The 18,835-nt window shown below is 32.7% G+C and overlaps 1 protein-coding gene across 1 annotated transcript; it reads left to right on the forward strand.

The window, feature by feature from the left end:
* The first annotated feature begins 855 nt into the window (after positions 1 to 855).
* LOC106060538 (RNA-binding protein 28-like) lies at positions 856 to 18,017 on the forward strand. Its single transcript, XM_013218451.2, has 19 exons — positions 856 to 1,045; positions 7,147 to 7,192; positions 7,289 to 7,374; positions 8,153 to 8,361; positions 8,562 to 8,634; positions 9,120 to 9,215; positions 9,339 to 9,398; positions 9,860 to 10,246; positions 11,161 to 11,203; positions 11,590 to 11,699; positions 12,145 to 12,215; positions 12,635 to 12,779; positions 13,307 to 13,371; positions 13,978 to 14,133; positions 14,521 to 14,670; positions 15,427 to 15,501; positions 15,590 to 15,847; positions 17,035 to 17,193; positions 17,748 to 18,017. The coding sequence occupies exons 1-19, from the start codon at positions 898 to 900 to the stop codon at positions 17,832 to 17,834; spliced, it is 2,424 nt and encodes an 807-aa protein (XP_013073905.2). The 5' UTR covers positions 856 to 897; the 3' UTR covers positions 17,835 to 18,017.
* The last annotated feature ends 818 nt before the right edge of the window (positions 18,018 to 18,835 follow it).

The raw sequence follows: 18,835 nt of genomic DNA on the forward strand, positions 1-18,835 counted from the left end.
TGAAATTGCTTTAGAGCACAATAGGGAGATGATGACAAATGGGATTTGGAAAATAGATGGCTGATAGTAGCAATATAAAAATGTACCTAGAAGGGAAAGTAATAATATAAAATGTACATAGAAGGGGAAATAATAATCTCAAATAAACCACACAAGTTGGAAGAGAAAAGAGGGGGGGGGGTGTTGGGCGGTGGTCAGCGACCAAGACGGTTTGTTTACATATGACCGTAGGTCGAGAACAATGGAGCGCGCTTGAATGGAGAGGGTGTCCGTTCAAGGGGCGCAACTCTCGTTAGAGTAAAATGACTACAGGGGAGATAATTCAATACAGGGGAGATAACTCATATCTCCTTTCTAAGCGCAGTATTAGTGCGATAGTAAAATTATCAAGGCGGCCAACCGAGATAAAGGAAATAAAATAAGATGTACAAATATATACATGGTTGCATCAACGATCAATTGAGCAACGTAGCATTAATAGATTAATGCAATACATAAATAAATACATAGGACATGTTTATGTTTTCTACTTACGCCAGTGAGAAATACACTATGCACTAATTAAATATAAGTGAAATAAGGAAAATACAAATGATAATATTGTTTATTTGTTGTATCTTTTGAATGTATTTCTGTTGCAAATTAACAATGAATTCACATATATAGTTTTGCAAAAAAAAAAATCATCTTTTCGCTGATTTTTTTTTTGGTGGGGGGGGGGGGGCACCATTTCCCTAGCTACGCCACTGATCTATATATATTTCTAAATATTTCGTGTGAAACACTGCACATCGATCTATCATGAAGAGATGCCCTAACATATATAAATAGATAGATAGATGTTGGCAATTCCGCATTAGAAAACCAAAAGTAGAAATTAGACTTCCGGTAAACAACATGGCAGATCCATCTACAAAACAAGAAGAACGGCATGGCAAAACTTTGTTCATTCGAAATCTTCCCTACACGTCCACGAATGAAAAGCTAGAGAAGATATTTTCGGACATTGGTCCAATAAAAACTTGTTTTGTAGTCAAGGATAAAGGTGAATCTAGACTATAGAATCATACTAATCTAGATTTAAAGATTAGTACAGACTGAGACAGACTGTATCATAATGATAATCATTACTATCAGTATCATGTATGTAAGTGTAACACTAACAGACAGAGTAACAGACTCAAGTGTAGTAGACACTGTATTGTCACATTCTGTAGTCTATAATCTATATGTAGTACAAAAAAAACAACTGTTATTAGTGTTATTGTTACGGATTACACTTAGTAGTTAGGCGAAAAAACGCGGAAGTGTGAAAGTAAAAAATGACCGATAAACTTGAGATTGCGTTTTTGACTTTTTTTCACATAAACCACACTTGCAAATTTAGTACACTTTTGAATGAAATAAGAGAAGTTTTAAACTTGTGTTATCGATTACTTTAGACCATGGCCTATATAAAGCTTAATTACGGCTTTTTTTTAAAAGTTATTTGTAATTTTTACTTTTATTATAAAAAATACTCATTTTTTGTTTTTAGCAATGCATGGTCCAGGAAAATGATCAATGATTCATTTTTTTTCCTATGGTAGATATCATGCCTGGCTATAATTCTGCCAAGTTTTATCTCGATATCTCCGTCGCATCGCTCACAAACTTGAAAATACGGTTTACCATTGGGGGCTATGGGTTTTTCAGAATTTACTGAATTTTGATAAGAAAATTTCGTCATCAATGTAAAACCACTGGAGGCCATGTAAGGCCTAATATTCTGGATATATTCAAATAGATTTTATGTATTAATCGTCGTCGCATGAATTATAAAGCGCATTTGAAAAATAATTGTTTCAGACGATTTTGATCCCACTTTTTAAATATTTTGTTATTTTCTGCCATCAGAACGCCGCCATTTTGTCCCCGCCTCTCTGACAATTCTTGTAGATCTAGACCCGATAATTTGTTTATTACATCAATATTTACATTTTAAACAAGTAAAGTTCATAAATATAAATGAAATTAGATTTGTGAGCTAGAAATTCACTATGAATACTAAATCTACTATTAAATTTCTTATTTAATAAGTAGATTTATCCTCTACGAAACTCAATTCCAACTTTTTAACTTTTTGAGCAGGGGGTGTGTCTCGCTGGCTTAGCGAGAGAGACGCTCTCATGATGACTCATCTCTTTTGTTCCATGGCAACAATGTTAGGCCAAAACGACAAAAAAAAATTCATAACTTTCTAACTATTAGACATACAGTCATAATTTAAACACCATTGGAAAGTTCGATATAAGTATTTTAATGATGTACTAACGAAAAATTGTTTTTTCAAAGATCAATTTTTTATTTCCCCTCCCTACACTTAGTCTTAGTACAGTACACTACGGTGACTACCTGACTACAACACTGTGCACACTAGTCATTAGACTCGACTCACTAGACTAGACTCTAAGTCGAGAGTAGAGTCTAGATTACTTGACTTGATACTAGATCTAGACTAGATTCTAGTATTATATGTCTCTTAAATATCTAGTATTCTAGATCTAGAATATTATATCTAGTATTCTAGTCACTAGACTCTAGACATTTAAGACATGTCATTTGTCAGATAGACTCATTATATTATACTATTTAAATCTATTATAGTTATAGTCATACTCATAGTATCTGTGGCATTTTACGTCTCGAGAGACGATCTTTTCCCTTTGCAACTTCTTGTGTGACTAAAGAGGCCAATCTTTGATACACAGCTGCGATCGCAGGTTGGGCATATATAATCACCAGGCGCCGTTGCATTTTCACCCTTCTTTCTGCTTCTGTTGTGTATGACATCTGCAATCTGTGACCCTTCCTTTATGCTCTCTCTCCATGTGGATCTGTCCAGTGCCAGCTCTTCCCAGTTGCCAGTGTTGATTTTGAAGAGCTTCATGTCGCGTTTGCATACATCCGTATAACATAAAAGTAGGCGACCAGCGGCTCTCCTGCCTTCTATTAGATCACCATACAGGATGTCCTGTGGAAGTCGACCTACTGGCATTCTACGAACGTGGCCAAGCCAGCCAAGGCGTCTGCTGCTGATAACAGAGCGGATGTCCTGGCATCCTGCTCTATGTAGCACTTCCTTATTGGTTATCTTATCTTGCCACCTTATTTTAAAGATCCGCCTTAGGCATCGGAGGTGGAAGACATTCAGCTTTTTTTCCTGCCATGAGTAGGTTGACCATGTTTCACTTCCGTACAGCAAGGTGCTCAACACACAGGTCCGGTAGACTAGGGCTTTAGTACTGCTAGTCAGCAATATGTTGTCCCAGACTCTTTTCTGCAACCGTGACATGGTGGCCATTGCCTTGGCTATCCTGTTGTTTATATCTTTATCCAGTAGAGTGTTGTTGGATATGATGGAGCTAAGGTAACAAAAGTGACATAGTATAGTATAGTATACTCATAGTATAGTTTTATAAAATTATAGTAGTATGAATCATACTATGATTATGATAGTATTATATAATAATAAATAATATATATATATATATATTATTTATTATCTAGATAGACTCGTTAGTCACTAGTCTCTACATGAAATAGTATCTCTAGAATCAAGATCTAAATTAAAATTAGATTATTAGATCTTATAATCTTATCTATAGAACTATAGATGTTATCACAGTTTATAAATTTTAGAGTCTAGATCTAGATCTATAAATAAAGTTAGTCGACTTAGCAATCTAAATTAATTTTTAAACTTACTTTAAGTTGTTAGATTAGTGATGGCTGCCTGGTCGTGCGGTTTGCGCGCTGGATTGTCGTTCAGATTTATCGATGGTCCAGGGTTCAAACCCTGCCCGCTCCCATCCCCCGTCGTCCTGCGGGAGGTTTGGACTAGGAAGTAATTATCTTCAACTCTGAAGGAACATCCGAAACATGTAACACATTTTACAAACAACCAGTAAGTTAGATATAAAAATAATCTAGATTATACTAGTTCTAGTAATCTAGATGAGAATTAAGATATAGACACTGAGTCTGAGACAGTATTTAACTATAACAGTAAAGTTAGATCTAGCAAGTAGCAATCTAGCCTCTATACTATAGGTGAGTAGGTCACCCTCATGGGCCTCATGTCTAGGGCTAGGTCACTAGTCAAGAAGTAAAGTCTGTAAAAGTCTACCTACTGGGTATTTAGTGGTTTACTATCTATCAGACCCTGGTTAACTCACACTGCTTTTTACAAATGTAATTTAAAGCAATACCAAAATACTAGACTGTTACACGCCGTTGTGTTAGTAAAATTTATGTTTATGTATTGTTTCGGATGTTCCTTCAGATTCTGAAGATAATTTAATTTATTACATCCTGGCCCAAACCTCCTGCAAGATGACTGGGAGTGGTCAGGGTTCGAACCTGGGATCTTTGTGACCACTGAATGTCAGTCCAGAGCACATCAGGGGTGCCACTTTTCCGGAATAACCCGGAAATCCGGGTTTTGAGGGGTCCGATTTTCCTCCCTCCGGGTTTGCCTTCTACAATTTTGTTAAAATCCAGGGTTTTAGTTGATTTAGATTTTTTCGAAATTTCTGGTCATTTTCCAATTTTTGCTAGTTCCGATCGCGCGAGCCGCCATTTTTAAACAAATTCTACCAGTCTCATATCTCGCAATTCGCGAGACTTTCACTTTGCATGCGCACTAAGCTTTATTTACCGGTACAGTATTTTTTTTAAGTGACAAAAAAGTGTAAACATTCTCGATCTATAGAGAATTTTTAGATCTACGGAACGCGCCTCAAATCGGCTCGATTTGGAGTCAGATCTATTTCTATGATCAATCTAGATCTGATCTAGACTGTAAAGTCTTGTATTTAGTATATATATAGTCTAGATCTACTCGCGTACCTAGCGGCTAGTCCTAGATCTAGAAATAGAAAGAAAAAAAAATTCACGAGTGAGAAATTTTTTTCTTTCCGTGTTTTATATTTTAATATTTGTATAGGTTCCATATAGACATAGAGCCTTAGCCTATGTCTAGACTAGTCTAGAGCTATATTGGTCTAGAGTATTCTAGAAGTAGGATCTAGAAATACCTAGGTGTTATAATAAATGAAAAACTGTCATGGAATCCACATATTGATGAAACTACAAAAAAATCAAACAAAGCATTAGGATTTATTAAAAGAAATTTCTATAAATCAAATAAGAACATAAAACTAAAATGTTATTTAACCTTGGTTAGGCCAATGATAGAGTATGCGTCCTCTGTTTGGGACCCCTCAACTCAAGAAAACATTAAGAAACTAGAACAGACACAAAATAGAGCAGTGCGATTCATAACAAACGAATATTCACATTTGACTAGAGTAACACCTTTAGTAAAATCACTAAATTTAGAAAGCCTTCAGGACAGAAGGCTCAAAAGTAAAGTAGCAATAATACATAAAACACTGAACCATAATCTTCAAATACAAAAACAAAATTTAATAAAATAATCTGAAAGACACAAAGATAAAGGCACATTCCTCGTCCCATATGCTAGGACAAATTTGTACAAATACTCCTTCTTCCCTAGTGCTATTAGAGCATGGAATGGGTTGCCTGAGCTAGCCAGGAAAACCAGTGACTTGGCAGAATTTAAGTCATTGGTTAATATGCATGACTAAATGCATGACGCGTAGGACGTAATCATCTTCTTTTTTGAAGTAACGTCTGTATTATATAAGATAAGATAAGATTTAGGATATTTACATCATTTTTAGATCAGAACTAGAATCAATGATTGAAGAATTAAATTAGTAAGTTTGCGTTCGCCTGAAGACTTAGAGGCTAGAAAAAATAGATCGATTGGTCAATAGATTTATACAAATAAATTATAATTATGTATAAGCAGTCCAGCACATTCTAGCCATCTAGGTCTACATTTAAATATTAGAAACTAAATCTAAATGTTCATTTTGGAGTAGATCTGGACTAAATCTCAAAATCAGTTTTATCTTGTTGCAATAGATTTACAGGTCCATGCATGTACATTGATCGAATCAGTTTTATCAATGTTGATTAAAGTAGGCTGCTTCAAATGAATAATGAGGGAAAAAATGTTAAGAGAGAAACATCATTTAAAATAACTGTGTGTTTGGGGGGGGGGGTGTACAAACATTGTTAATATAAAATTGTACTAAATCCTCTTAACTTGTATTACAAACTTTATCAATAAATACACACAAACTCTATTTATTATAATGATAGGCTTACTAATTACATATTTCAAACATGGGGGGCATATTATGATATAGATCTAGGTAGTAATTTAATACTGTTCTTCTTTCGTAAAATTTTGGTGCTTAAATTGTATACGCGGTACGTTTCAGGGTTGGTAAAGTTTGGGGTTTATGATTTCAGGGTTTGTAAAATTTGGAAATTCGGGTTTCAGGGTTTACTTGGTCTCATGGGTGGCACCCCTGGAGCACATACCACACAACCAGGCAGCCATTTAAAGAACGACTTCGTTGTGCCTGCTATTTGGATGCACTGACTACGCACACCATCATCTGGAAACCATGACAAGAGTAAACTAAGAGATCTAGATCTAGTTGAAATGGAAAAATCTACCTGTCCATAGTAATAAGATCTAGATATAGAGCATTTATAATATATGTAAACTACTGTGACTAGGAATAGTGGCGTAGAATGAGATGTAAGTGAAGTACACTGTAACACCAGTGATGACATGATGACTGGCAGGACTAATAGGAATTAGGGATAGGACACGATTTGTGAGAGTGTCTGGTCATTATTGGAATTATTAATATATGTTATGAACAAATAGAGCCATATATGGAGTAGTATGTAGTAATATAGTTAGTGATTTTAGATTTGAAGAGAGTGAGAGAGAGCTGGGTGCTGTAGATACATGTATGAAAGAGATGTAGCACATTTTGTAGAGTTGATAATAAAAGAGGTTTCTTAGCTGTTAAGGAAAACCAAAAACTCCAATAGGAAAATAAAGGCTAAATATAGGACCATTTATGTTTAAAAGGTTTCTATTGTTATTCAAGTTCCAATTAATTCAGTTCCCTAACACATTAATCTCAGTTATTGATATTTTTTTTATTTATTTTTTTATTGTATTAATTTGTTTTATGTTTTCATTTATTTCAGAATCAGGGAAATGTAGAGGCTTTGGATATGTTAAATTTACGCTTTTGTAAGTTTTGTTTTTGTTTACAAATGCAAGATATTTTTCAGCGCTCATTATTAATGTATTAATGCTGATGGTACAATGTATATTGTCTCCTTACAGAGAGGATGCAGAGAAAGCTTTGAAGACTATCAAGAAAGTTGAGGGCAGAAATGTTCACATAGTTTATGCTAACAAAAAAGAAAAAAGTAAGGAAACATCTCAATTTTTGTTACTGAAAATCCTTACTAATGTATTCCTTGTGTAAGTCTAGTATTTAGGGGCATTCTATTAGAAATGCTGCACTTTCTGTCATGAGAATTGATAGCTTTCATTACATTTTGTTGCAGACTAGAGTTTCTAATACCTTTTAATTTAGAGAAAATTCTTCCTTAAAAAAATTGTTACAATTCTTTATGTCTGCATTTTTGTCTTGCACACTTTGAACACAAAATATTTGCCACTCCTTTTTATCCCTTCCCAGTTTAGCATTCCAGAATGTGCCCACCCCCAACAAACTCCTAAATTTACCATTCAATCACATTCACAAAGTAGCCTTGGATTGAAATAGAGTCAGAAGTTGAAATTTAAAAAAAAAATGTACTGCTACATTGCTTTAGATTGACTTGATTCAAAAACCTTCTTTCTTAAAAAAGTACAGTAAAGTTCCCCTTTCAGACCTTGCGATCATGTAACCCATGGTTAATGAGGGTGTCATGTGACCAGCACAATGACCAACTGCCTTTACTTTTCCCAAACTGATGTCAGTTACCCATTTGAGCTGGGTGGACTCAGATGTGCGCTCAAGGATCCCGAAATAAAAAATCCCAGTCTTCATCAGGATTTGAACTTAGGACACTGTTGTGAAAGCCAAGCGCTTTTCTGCTCAGCCACTGTGCCTCCTTTCTTTCTTAAGGTTTTATTAAAATGTCACTTTTTTTTTTAGAAAAAAAAAGTTTTCTAACTAATGCTATGTCATTGTACTAGAGAAAAGATTTGGACTGCCAAAAGAAAATGAAGAGAATAAACAAGCTGATGAAAGTAGTGCACATGTGGAGGACAAAAAACAATCAAAAGCAAAAAATACTTTTAAGAAGAAACTTGTTGTAAAGCCCCAGAAAGGTGAAAAACAGCCAGTCAACCCCCTGAATGAGGGCAAACGAGCTCGTTTGATCATTAGAAACTTATCATTTAAGGTTTGTCTGTTGCTAATGTTTATTTAATCTTGTTTAAATTTCAAATTTCTACTATTTTATTTTCATTTAAAAAAATGATTTTGTTGTTGTTTTTTTTACACATCCTTGTCATAATCTAATTATTTGTTTTAACCAATGCAATCTGCTTTGTTTGTTGTTTTACAGTAGATCTCATTTCTTTCACTTGTTCATTCTCACAGTGTTCACCAGAAGATCTCAAGAAAGAATGTGAGAAATATGGAACTGTGTTAGATGTTCACATTCCAAAAAAAAGTTTGTATTTGTTATTCAATCAATTTATAATTGTTCATATAAACAAAGCTGCTCACATCATGTTTCAGGAGGGTGAGGAAGTGCCACATTGTCAAACCACAAAATCTCATGAGATTCAAAGTTATTTTGGATGAATTCAAAGTACATCTACATACCTGGCTTAGCTTGTGGCATTCCATCATATTCTCTTTGTTTCTGTGTCTTTTACTGCAGACTGGCATCATCATAGGCCTGTGGTTTTTTTTTAGATGTAAATGTAGCCTAATTAGAGAATAATTTGTATATCCTAATATTGTTCCATTCTATAACCTCTAAAAAAGTTACTCATTTTTTTTTTGTAAGTCACTATTAACTAAACTAATGGTAATAACAAAGTGTAAATTGGTTGGAAGATGGAGAAACAAAAGTTCCTTTCTGTATACTTTCATTAGTGTTCTTAACCTGTTTATAGTGACTTTGATACCAACTGGCTTTTCTTTATTCAGGTACAGGAATAAAATTAGGTTTTGGATTTGTACAGTTTGCAAATAAAACCCAAGCTGGAATGGCAGTAAAGGAAATGAATGGAAAGTCTATCAATGGTGAGATCCATAATGAGATTACAATCTTAAAGATCTTAAATGCTGTGTTTTATTTATAATATATATACAACCTTAATGTATGATTCTGAACTGTCTTCTCAAACATACTAATTTTTACTCTAGGCAGAGTAGTTGCAGTTGATTGGACATTACCTAAAGATAAATTTATAGCCAACCGCACAAGTAAGTTGCTTTTTGCTAGTGTGGTAAAAACATCACTTGACAGATATTCAGTTATTAACTGAATTACAGTACAAGTTTTTTCTGTTAAATAAATTAGTTATTTCATTTCAAAATATGAATGTAAAATGAATATTATGCTTGTTTTTATGTAGCATTATTATATTATCCAAATAATGATTGATAGAGTTTCATAAAAGGGAAGAATTTTGTTGAAGATTTCTTGAATGGTGCAAATTATTTCACCCTGATAAAGTTAATGTAACACTAAAGTTTGAGAGAAACTGGAGCAGTTATTCTACTCAAATTTGTCACTTCTGAAATGTGACACAACAGAAGATTTAATGTGCTAAAACTAAACTGCTGTAATTTGAAGCTGTATTATTTATCATGTTTAAAGAGTCCTTCTCTTCAATGTCAATTGAAGGAAAACTTCATTAATAATTGTTGTTTTTTCTTGACAGTAAAGCAAGTAGAAAAAGAGGAAGAAGAAAAGCAGTCAGATGAAGAGGACAGCATGGAAGTAGATGAAGAAGTAAATGAGAAAAAAAACAATGGGGTGCCTAGTCAAAAAACAAGTTCAGAAAATGAGGAAGAGAGCTCAGAGGAGAATGAGGAAGAAGAGTCTAAGGATGGCGCAAGTGAAGAGGATGATGACAATAATGATTATGAAGATTCAGATGATAATGAAGATTCTGAGGATGATGATGAAGAATTAGATGATGATAAGGAAGAATCAGAAGATGATAGTGAAGACTCAGATGATGATAATGAAAACTCAGAGGATGATGATGAAGACTCAGAAGAAGATGAAGATGATAAGGATGTAGCTAAAAAGTCCAAAGCTATGGGTAAATTTTTTTTTCTTCCTAGAAACATCTTGTCATCAGAATTTGATGTAAATATTTTTAAAAATTTATATTTAGAGTTACATTTCTTATCATCAAAATTTGTTTTGCAAAAAAAAAAATGTATGTATAGAGTTTTTAGAAACAAATCTAATCATCAGTCTTTGTTATATTTGAAAAAAATAATTATTTAGATAGATATTAAATTTTGAATGTTTTAGTTCTCTTCAGTTTTGGCTCTGCTCTTGGAGTTTTGTTTTCTCTCTTATTTTTTATCAGCTGTAGCAAAAGGAATGAAATCTCTACAACTTGTACATTACTGATAAAAGTATTTTTTCTATGCCTGCTGATTCAATGCTCAGGCTTAGAAGACTGAAGGTTATATTTTCTGATGAAATTTCACATTTTCTTGTCTCATTTAACTATGAGTTTTTGTAAGTTGATGCTGCCGAGATGGCTTGTAGTAAGCATAGTTTTTGCTTTAGCTGACATGAGCATCAGACCATCTTTGTTTCAAGCATCATTAATTTTCATTCACCTACCTAATTGCAGTAATATCTTTTGTATGTACTTCTGTTTCCTTTGTTTTAATACTAACATCAGCAGTTTCATTTCCTAGTCTGTAAGTTTGAATCCAATGCAGTATATTATTTTGATTGGCTATGGTCTGGATGCTAAGTTATATATCTCAAGCTCTAATTTTGTGACAATTTTTATTAATTAACCTTGGTCCTAAACAATGGGCTTGATAAGGCTCTATATTTGCTTTCTTATTTCAAGTTCTGTCAGTACAGTTCATCTTATTCATAAGGAATAATTATAGATGTCATGTAAATTGTTACATCAGACTTTGTGATGTTATTTATAGTAAGTGTTAATAAATGGAAAAGATCATGTAATTGTGTATCATTTTACAGACAGAGAAAGTGATGTCACAGAAGGACGTACAGTTTTTGTTAGGTAAATGAACAATTCAGTCCATAGACATGGAATTTCACATTTAAATATTATACATTTGACTTATTTAACATGTTTAAATATTATACATTTGACTTGCTTATTCTGTACAAAGTCAATTCTGATATTTGTTTTAACCTTCTCTGCCATAAAACATTATAATTGTGTTATATTTGTAGCTGACTCATCCCAGTCAAAGTTTAAGACTAGATGGAAGTTTATTTAAAAAATATGGGGTTTTTTTTTTTTAGTTTCATAAAGTATTTTACATTGTTATAAATAAAAGAGGGTCAGTATCTCTATAAAGGGTTTAAGGGTAGTATTCAGGTTATTCTCTTTAACTTAAAGTCTGCTAATGTTGGGCATCATTTTGTTTTATAATTGACTAGGAACCTTCCATTCAACACAGCAGAGAATGAATTAGAAGACTTTTTCTCTCAGTTTGGTGATGTTAATTATGCCAGAATAGTTTATGATCATTCAACTGGATTGTCAAGAGGTATTTTGTTTCTACTTGGCATACTTTTAATTCAACAATATTTAACAAAAGGAAATATTTTTTTACAAAACTTATATCAACTCACTCTGTCTAGTAAAAAGCACATTATTTCTCCCATGCCCATTCTCTGATCAAAAGAAACTTCACACAATTATTCATTAACATAGACAAGACATGAATCACAAAGATGCTAAAGTTAGTTAATTAATTATTGGTAATAATTGATTTTGTGTGATATCAAATAAGGGAAATAACTTGTACAATATTGGTAGATATAGTTTTAAGGATGGAGTTATTTTTTTTGCTTGTTTTAAGCATTTATTTACATGGTTTTGGTAAAATTTCAGAACAATTTATAAATAGAATATCAATAAATATCCAATAAACTATCTTATAAAATCAAAATAAGATTTTAAAACTTTTCTGTGCTTAATTAAACATCTAGGTTCAGCATTTATTCAATTTTCAACGAAAGAAAGTGCAGATGATTGTATCAAGGCTGCTGAAGATAGTGTGGTAAGCTTATTTGTTGGTTATTTTATTTTAAATGAAGGTTGTTATCACAGATGCATTTTTTGTTGTTGTTACATGTTTTACAACTTTGTGATTAATATGAAGAATACATTGATTGATTGCAAATTGAAATAATATGAATAATACATTCATTTTTTTGCAAATTGAAATAAAAGCATGGTAAGCAAATAAAAATAATTAATTTTTACATTTTCTTGAATCATACTAGTTGTTGGTATAAAATGTAATTTGAAATCAAACTACTGAAACAATATCAACATTGAACTCTTTTTTTAAGACATTTCCAATAAGCATAAAAATTTAAAGATTTATTGGAAGCTCAATGTTCGAATCATTCAATACATTCATTTAAAAAAAAAAGATGAATATTTGAAAAATTTCGCTTTAAATTCATTTCTCAGAAAGGAGGTCTATCTGTTGGTGAAAGACAATTAGTAGTTACATTAGCAGTAAGCAGACAACAAGCAAGTCAATTAATACAAAAAAAAGAAGAGAAGAAAGCTGAACCAAAAGATTCTAGAAACTTGTATTTAGCTCGGGAAGGATGTAAGTTATTCAATGTATAGTCATTATTCTATCAGGGGGATCACTTAGTTGTTAGAATTTTTGAGCTAAAATTATTTAGATCTTAAATTTTGTTAGTGTAGAGTTATTTTAAAAATCTGGACTAATGTCAATCAGGCTTTATATTGGTTGGGCAAAAATGGACTTTAGAAATTTTGAGTTGAGCACTTGGCTTTGTCTGCCCAGCGTGGTCTTAATTCTGGTGTAGAGCTGAATTGTAAAAACTGGACAATTTCCTAATCCTACCAAACAGGAATCTAGACAACGCCTAAAATAAGCAAGTTTTGATTGCTGTATATTAGAGAAAGTTTAAAAGGGTTATATTAATCCTTTGTACTGTCCTAACACATAAACTGTCAACTTTAAGTACAAAGTTAACTTTTCAGGTACATCCCAAGGCTTGTAGATCTTAGATTTGCACATAGATTTACTTGCTGCATGGAATTTACTTATTGGTCATTATGTTTTATTGGCACATTTTCACTTGTCTTATTATTTGTTTGTGTTAGTGATACGTGAAGGAACTGAAGCAGCCAAAGATGTTCCACCAGCAGACATGGCAATGAGAAGCAAGGTAAATAGCGAAATGCTTTTTGTTTTTTTTTAAATAAATGTACTATGTTTCCATATAATTAATATTTGGTTGGAAGAATTCTAAAGCCATTGACAATATTAATTGCTTTTTTTATTCATTCAAATTCCGATTTATTTAAACAACACATAAACATATGACATTTGGATTAGTAATATTAGTAGCTTAGTAGTTGATTCTCTACATTGTTAAAACAATATTTAATACTTGAAACACTTATGTTACAAAAGGTCATCAATCTACTACATGACTTAGACACCTACCTACAGAACACATTTTGCTTAATAAATTAACATATAAACAATTTTAATATGTTTTAAAGTCACTAATAATAGAAGCTTAAACACTTTGGGGAAAGGACATTACAATAATAATTTTAGTCAAGAAAAAAAAGTAATATACTTAGCAGCTGACATGAAACAATTGGAATGCTTGACCGAAACAAAATAATGGAGAGATGGGAACCAGTGTGGGGTTTAGCTTTTAAAGTCAAAAGCGTATTCTGAAATTTACATTTCCCATTACCATACCTTTGTTGCTTGATTTTGACTTTATTACGGAAGGTTATCATTCATTGTTTATGTTCAGATAGCAGCAGCTAACAGAGCCAAGCTGAAGGATCAAAACATTTTTGTCTCCTCTACCCGATTATGTGTCCACAACATCCCAGCAACAGTGACTGACCAGAGACTCAGAAAGATTGTTTACCAGGCTGCAGGGGACAGGTCTGCTAAAGTTACTGAGGTAATGCACACACATATCAAGTCTCCTTTTGAGTTATTTGCATATGTTGTTTAAATCTTGGCTCATATGTGGTGGTTTTAATATGCCATATATTCATTTCATTAATGCATTTTTTTTAAATGGCTCCTTTGCTTCCATCTTAATATTTTAGTGTAATTACACTTTAGTTTTTTTTTTGTTTTCACATTTGTTTTGTCAATGTCCATTGTTTAACTTTAAAAACATTTTTTTTTAAATTAACATAGGCTAGTAAATAAAGAGTACAATATTTAAAATCATTATGTTCTTTTTTTTTATAAATCTGTGATAATTGAATTTTTATGATTACTTTAAATTAATTACTTTTGTTCTTTTGTTTTACTTAAATGTTTCTCTCAAATGTTTCAGTGTCGTATCATGAGAGATTTAAACAGATTAAACAGTCAAGGCGTTGGTAAGTCCAGAGGCTATGCCTTCTGTGCATTCAATAAACACGAGCATGCCCTGAAGGCCTTGCACCACCTCAACAATAACAAAGAAATTTTTGGGGATAAAAAGGTAATAAGTTTTTTTTGTTTTTTCGGTTTCTCGTTATCTTCGACATCAATCTTTTAATGCAATTTCTTTATATTTTCATTATGACAGACCTGTGCTACCTTTTGTTTCATTTGACCTTATTCTAAAGCTCTGTCCTCACAACAACACACATGACATGAGTGTTTTCTGTCTACTAACACATTCTAATTCTGTTTTCAAACAATGTTTTCTTAGTCAGTGCTTCCAATTGAAATCTACTTCAACTTACCATGAAAGCTTCTTTCATGAAAAAAACATCTAAGGGGGGGGGAAATGTGACTCTTTTGACCTCATTAGAAGCTGTAGAGAATCTTGATCCCATATAGCTTCTTAATAATACCAAACTGCCAAAAGTCTTTATACATATGTGAGTGCAATATCTATAATAAATGGAAAAAAAGCAAAAGGATCTTCTTTCAAAAGACCAAAAGGAACTGATTCATACATAATGTAGAAATGATATGGTTAGAACAGGCACATAAACACAAAACTTACAGGATCTAACCATGTCATATGGGGTATAGGGACAAGAAATACTGGGAAGAAGGATGTTGTGTAAAACTCTTTTTATTTCTGTGTAAACATAAGTGATAACATAAATTCTACTAGCTCTAGATCTACTCTCTATATATAGGTTTTGTTGAAAATGATTAGTTTTAGTAAATTTCACAATTTAGATTCTATTCTATAACTTAATTTCTTAAATTTATACAAATTCTTTTCTCTCTGTAAATATAGAGGCCTATAGTAGAGTTTTCTTTAGAAAACCGCAAAGCTCTGGAAATCAAACAGAAAAGAATAGAGAAATCTCAGGTAAGCTCTTGGGGTAGTTTAGTGCCATATTGTTTATGAACATTTAAATGAGAACCTGTGACTGAAACATGTATTTGCTTTTCTTTAGGCCAAGTGTAAGCAAGTAGAAGCTTCCTTAAATAGGAAGTCTCCAGGAGCTCCCAAAGGAAAATCAGGAGGTCCCCAAGGCAAAGCTCATGGTACTTTCCAGGCCAAAACTCCAAGAGCATCTCCAGCAGTGATGACAAAAACTGATGGTGAAAGCAAAAAGAAATGGAAAAGGAAAAATAAGCAAAAGTTATGGAAAGACACAAGGCCATTGGACACAATGAAGTCTCAAGATAAAGTAGCTAGAGCAATGCATAAAGTAAAAATATTTTTTTTTCTTAATGTGTATTTTTGTTTGACACCAAGGTTTGAATGTTAAATCAACAGCACTTCCTCTTTCCTAGCAAAACAAGAGACACTGTGAGATGTATAATTAGAATTTCAAAAATTGTCAAAAGCCAATAATGAAAAATGAACCTAGTCTTCACTGCTAGATGAAAAGTCTCTGAGCTGTTCTCTTTTGTTTTAGCTGACATTTTTTTTTAAATTTCAACTAGAGTAACTAAAAATACATTGTCTCCTTTTTATTTACTTCCAAATAAAAGTTCATTCTCTTTTAAAAAGTAAGAACATATGAGTTTAAAAACTTACATATAGATGTCTAACGATAAGAACTACAAAAGGCAAACACTGATATAGACTAATTCCTATTTTTACCTATATACTGACTAAACAGTAATAATTGATAAGCCTGTGTTGTTTATTTTGCTTCTTGATCTAATGGTGGTCAAGTGGACACAAAGTTGTACTAATGAACAGGCAGGTCCAAGAAAACTTAGGATTGCAATGCTGGGAATATTCAATTATTTGTTGGTCTTTTGGGTGCCATCAAAACCATTGCCTGAGTATAGTGTAGGCTGCTTACATCTGCATGAGTATAGTGTAGGCTGCTTACATCTGCCTCAGCATAGCGTATGGTGCTTACATCTGCCTGAGTATAGCATAGGGTACTTACATCTGCCTGAGTATAGCGTAGGGTGCTTACATTTGCCTGAGTATAGCATAGGCTGCTTACATCTGCATGAGTATAGCATAGGCTGCTTACATCTGCATGAGTATAGCATAGGCTGCTTACATCTGCCTGAGTGTAGCGTAGGCTGCTTACATCTGCATGAGTATAGCATAGGCTGCTTACATCTGCATGAGTATAGCATAGGCTGCTTACATCTGCCTGAGTGTAGCGTAGGCTGCTTACATCTGCATGAGTATAGCATAGGCTGCTTACATCTGCATGAGTGTAGCGTAGGGTACTTACATCTGCCTGAGCGTAGCGTAAATGCTAATCTGTTTTTTCAATGACAAGATGTGCCAAGAGAGTTCCATTTCTATTTAGCTTTCAGTTTCTTAGTTCAGATTTTGTACATAATATTTTGTTTTCAAATGAGCTTTATATTCTGTATGGATCAATGTAATGACAGTATGAAAAGATTGAAATTTTCTTTCTAGGGTCCTCTTGGTTTGCCATCACATTTTGGCCCAAAACAAAGACACAAGAAAAGGCCTGCCAGTCAAGGGAGAGAACATGGGCCCAAAAGTAACAAGAAGTTTAAGAAAGAGCCCAGGAAACAATTTGTACAAGGTACAAATAAAACACCAAAAATGAAGGTAACTAATTTTTAGCCATTTTTTATTACTTTTCTGTGCACAGGGATGGAAGAACCTAACCATCAAAACTCAATTTCAATTTGATTTCATGATGCAACCAATTACAATTGTATATGTCCAAATAATTTTGTCAAATTGTGCATTCTATGATAACAAAACTTTGCCATCATTATTATTATGCTGGATACTTTACGCATCATTTTGAAAAAAATCAATTTATTTTTCACCGAATCAAGTTTTTAAGCAACTACAGTTCCTCTATATCATTTCCTCAAGGATGTCCCACTATAAACATTATCATAGACTCAACCTTTTAATTAAGGATACCTATAATTGTTATTTTTTTTAAACCCAAGCCTAACCAGATTTATGAGTCAGAGACACATTACCTTAAATCAAGCCTGTAGGTCAAAATTTGAATAAACATACTGTCAACATATAATATTAAGTTTATAGTAATGAGAATTAATGGTGAGACACCTAGGGTTTAACCGTTTGACCTCTGTTACTTTTATTAAATTTACACATTTTTCTTATAAAATTTATAATTTCAGACATTCAATAAGAAAAAGCAGTTTGATGAGTTTGATAAAATGGTTGCCAACTACAAACAGAAAATAGTTGCAGGCTTTAAGTCCTAGGCAAGTTCAGAACAGGGCTGGACAATTTGTGTTCTATTATTGTAATTGCCAGGTGTGAGATGGATGGAAGTGACTAGTATCATTACTTGTTGCGTTTAAAAGTACAGATGTATGCTGTATATAATTACTTGTATAATGGTATGTCTTTGTGACATTCATGAAAATAAAAATATGTTTATAGTATGTGCACATTTGTTCAAGTTCTTTATTTAATTGTTTGTTTCTAGTTGATACAAAAAGATTTCCATGAACTTTCCAGAAGCATTACAAAGTCTTATGTAAAGAAGTAATCAAAATATTTTTTTTTAATTCTTGGAAGGTGACAACAATTTTTGACCACTTTTAACTATTATTGCTTGGAAAGAAGCTAATGATTGTTCAGGGTATTTTTTGTTTGTTTGTTAATGTTGCTATGTTATGCATGCTCCATATTAATCAGTGGTTTAGAAATAATGTATCTGCCACTGGCTTTGATTAAAGAAAAAAAAATGATGTGCTATAATCCAATGATGACAAGTCTCATTAGTATCTCTTAATGCTGAGCAGGAAAAAAGGCAGGTTTCAATATTTTCAGAAAGAATATCATAATGAAATTCTATCAAAGGCAAATGACAGAGAAGAATGGACCAAGGGGTAGGTCAAAGTGAATGCAAAGTTAGATGTGAACCTGGCTTAACTGATTGATGTCTTATAATGAGTACGGTATCTAATTGTTTTGTAAAGGGTCAATCTCTTATTCAAAGCCTCAAGAAAAAAACATTTCCGTAAAAAAAAAATTCCTTTAGTTCTATGTTCTATGGTGTTGTTTGCCCTCTGCAGTTCACGCGATAATATGAAAAACTATTTATTAATTGTTGTTTTAAATTATGTCCAACTTATTTGCATAGTAAATAGATTTTTTCTCTTTAAAAAAAAAGGATTTTTTTTGTAAATGAAGCATTTAGTATGACAGAACTTACATAACTTAGCTATACAATTGTAAAAATAATATTTTTTGATCA

This window comes from Biomphalaria glabrata, chromosome 6 (assembly GCF_947242115.1).
Source record: "Biomphalaria glabrata chromosome 6, xgBioGlab47.1, whole genome shotgun sequence".
NCBI classification, from domain to species: Eukaryota; Metazoa; Mollusca; class Gastropoda; family Planorbidae; genus Biomphalaria; species Biomphalaria glabrata.